Raw genomic sequence first — 3240 nt, 5'->3', positions numbered from 1 at the left:
CTGAAGATTTTATCAGGCAGGCCGGGCAGCTCCCATCACTAAAAAGAGCTCAAGTCCGCATTATCACAGATATGCATCGTGCACATAAATAGAAGAAAGAAAGAAAAGAGGAGAAAGTTGCAATGCCATAGAAAAGAAAAAACATTTATGTAGAAAAAAAAATCTTTTGGTGCTTAAAAAAAAATAAACAGGTGCAATATTAAAACAAACTGAAGCATAGGGGGAGATCAAAGAATGAAAGGAAAGAGATTCAGTACCAGGGAGATGTGGCGACTTAATCATCTTGACAAGTTCTTCAACAAGTTGCATGTACTCTCTTTCTTTCAAGATCCATTTATCTTCAGTCAATCAAATACATACATTGCACACATCCAAGTAGCTTTGTCTTATATGCAACTAATATTTCATTTTCTGTAAGAAAAAAAATCACAATAAGGTGGCAGGATACAAGCAGAAATAAAAAATGAATACGCACTATCACCATATGTACAGGCAAATCAGTTAACTACTAACACTTCACCCAATCCTATTTCTCATCTGCATCATTCCTACTTTGTTTTGTGTTTTTAGTCCTGTCCCAAGTTCCTTTCAATTTGTTTACAAAAGTAAATTTTTTTCTTACTCAGAATCGACTTTCTCAGTAGTGTTAATTTCATATAAGTTAAATATATTTCCAAGAATCACTGCCAATAGCAGGAAGTGATACTATATTGCTGTTTTTTACATAATTCTAGAGCTTAGAGTCAATACTTATACCTTTAATTTTTGTCTTAAGCTTCTTCTTTTTGATAAAATCAGGTGCTTCATGAAAACCTGAAGCAAAAACTCCTTACTTACATCTCCGTGAGATACTCATGTATAACCTACATAAACTTATCCACAAGGAGTTGTACACCCCAACCTTAGCCTAAATGTTAACATCTAATATAATTCTTATACATCAAATGTGAAATCCAGTGAAAATCCCTCTTCTATGATCCTTAGCATGATAAAATCCCTGAATTTCAGAGAGAATCTTACCAAAACAAGGAAGTAAGTGATGCTCACCCAAATTCTTCCATACAATGCCTAACGCTCTGAAAGCAACTATATAGCAAAGCTCTAAACAGCCAGATCGATATAAAGCTGCAAAGCCGAGCTTACACAAAAGAAAAAATTACATAAATTAGGAACCAAACCTTTGATGGTTAAAACACAGGACAACAACAAAACAAAAAATACCTTTGTTAAAAAATAACTGTATGGCTAATGATAATGTATCCCCTTCAATTGTAAGGAATGAAGTTTCTTTCTCAAACTAGTTTAAATTTTCTACACAGAATTCAACAAATAAAAACAAAATTAAGTAAATGATTTTGATTTTGAAGCTTTCTTATCATTCAATCTACCTGACGTTTTCCCAAGATACAAAAAAAAAAAAATATTATCAAAATACTAGCATATTATACTGTCATCTTGTATAACTCACTTCATACTAATACAAACTCAAAGCACCCAATCCCTTTAAGAACAAATAATATCCAATCAATCTATAAAAAGAATAAAAGCACCTGATACAGGACTTAATTTGAAAATAAAAAGATCTGAAGCCAAACCATTCTCCAGAGTGAGGCAATTCATGTGAATCACTTCCTTGGATTTCAGTCTAAAATGAGATCCAGTCCATCACTTCAGACAGACACCCACATACGCCAACATACACACGGTAAATGAATACCAACACACAGCAAAGACACAGTGCTGACACCATGTCTTCCCATGCTCTCTCTGACACACCATAGCTATCCATGCTTAAGGAGTAAACCATTCGAGATTCAGACATATTTCTGAATTTCCTCAAGGAAAACATGACAGGAGTTAGGAAGCGTAGGGTGTCATCTCCCTCAAAATGTATCAAACACAACGCTAGCTGTTTCCACTGAGAGGACGGTAGACGCCACATAATTCTTTCATATGTGCATGGGTGTATGGAGCTTCTCCAATCTATCCGCTTCTTGTGCAACAGGCAGCTAAATCTCTGGGAGAGGCTGCCACCTGATCCCTTCACAGAACTTCTTGACATATGACAACACCATATTCTGTGAAGGAGATCACTCTTACTTGCACTCGACTTTCTGGGACACAGTCTTCTGTGATCTGGTTGGCTTTGTTGGCAGAGATGACTTAAAGAGGAAGAATAAGAACAGGAAGTATCTTGTTTATCTACGCAACAATGGGAGTTGAGTAGCACCTTTCTGGGTTTACTTCTACTTAATGATGTTAAACAGCGTTTGACTTGAGGCCTATAGTGATAACAGGTGCGACGTGCTCCAAAAGGCCCTAAGACAAGCTGAGTTCCCTTTTCCAAACCAAGAACCAGAGATTCTTCAAGACTCATCTGCTTCTGTGCTGAGAATTCTCTATGACTCTCTGAGGTGGCCTCCAACTGGTGACTCTCTGTAGTGCTATTCTCTAAAGAGGACTTACCTTCTCCTCTTTCTTCAAGTCCTTCTCTTACATCAACCTGACTTTTTGTCTTCTGGTTTGGCTGACTGTACTTTCTTCTAGAGTCTCCGGTTCTACATGGAAAATAACTGGGATCCTCATCATAGTCATCTTCAAGCATTTCGGAGCAGCTGGGAGCCCACAGGCTGGTTACTTGGGAACCAGACCGCGGGACTTTGGGTACAAAGAGCTGTCCGGCACCTGTGATGGGGGGCGTATCCCACTCTTGAATCTGCAAACAGACCAGATGGTGAATAATGACAATCTAACAAAGAGTGTTAACCTCAGAATAACCTGCCAATAAGTGATGCTATAAGCTATACAGGACTACAAATAACCTGCCAAAAAGCTGTACATGAAATATCAGATACTATGCTGGTAATGAGCGGGTTTCTTTCTCTACATTTTGTGATTTATCTTCTACCTTAACAAACAAATTTTCAATGCATACAAAATAAAGAATCCTTTTCTAATCCTTCCTCTTACCTACATTCCTAATATCTAAGTAATTTCACAAATAACCATAACAAACAATGCATAACTACAAAATTACTGAATTTTCCTTCTTCTAACTTGGCATGCTACTTTCCATCAACACTCAGCTAATGCACTTATAGGAATTTAATCAGGTTCAAACATTATTAGATTCCATTGTAAAGCGGCATTTTATTGCATCTGGCCACTGAAACTTGTTCAACTTCATTAAGCAGAATTTCCAAGTCTCCAATTCATTTAATGTAAAAATGCACTGCAACA

At 36.9% G+C, this 3240-nt stretch overlaps 1 protein-coding gene across 1 annotated transcript in view; it reads right to left on the bottom strand.

The window, feature by feature from the left end:
• Positions 1-171: 171 nt before the first annotated feature.
• The window catches only part of LOC119587080 (kinesin-II 95 kDa subunit-like), a gene marked incomplete in the record, with an annotated part of 26489 nt that continues 23420 nt past the window's right edge, over positions 172-3240 (bottom strand). Inside the window, 1 exon segment of the mRNA XM_037935831.1 lies at positions 172-2716. Within this exon segment, the coding sequence (XP_037791759.1) occupies positions 1646-2716 (1071 nt within the window).

This window comes from Penaeus monodon, chromosome 22, assembly GCF_015228065.2.
Source record: "Penaeus monodon isolate SGIC_2016 chromosome 22, NSTDA_Pmon_1, whole genome shotgun sequence".
NCBI classification, from domain to species: Eukaryota; Metazoa; Arthropoda; class Malacostraca; order Decapoda; family Penaeidae; genus Penaeus; species Penaeus monodon.
Note: the sequence above shows the minus strand (reverse complement) of the source record. Positions and strands in the feature narration are given on the sequence as shown.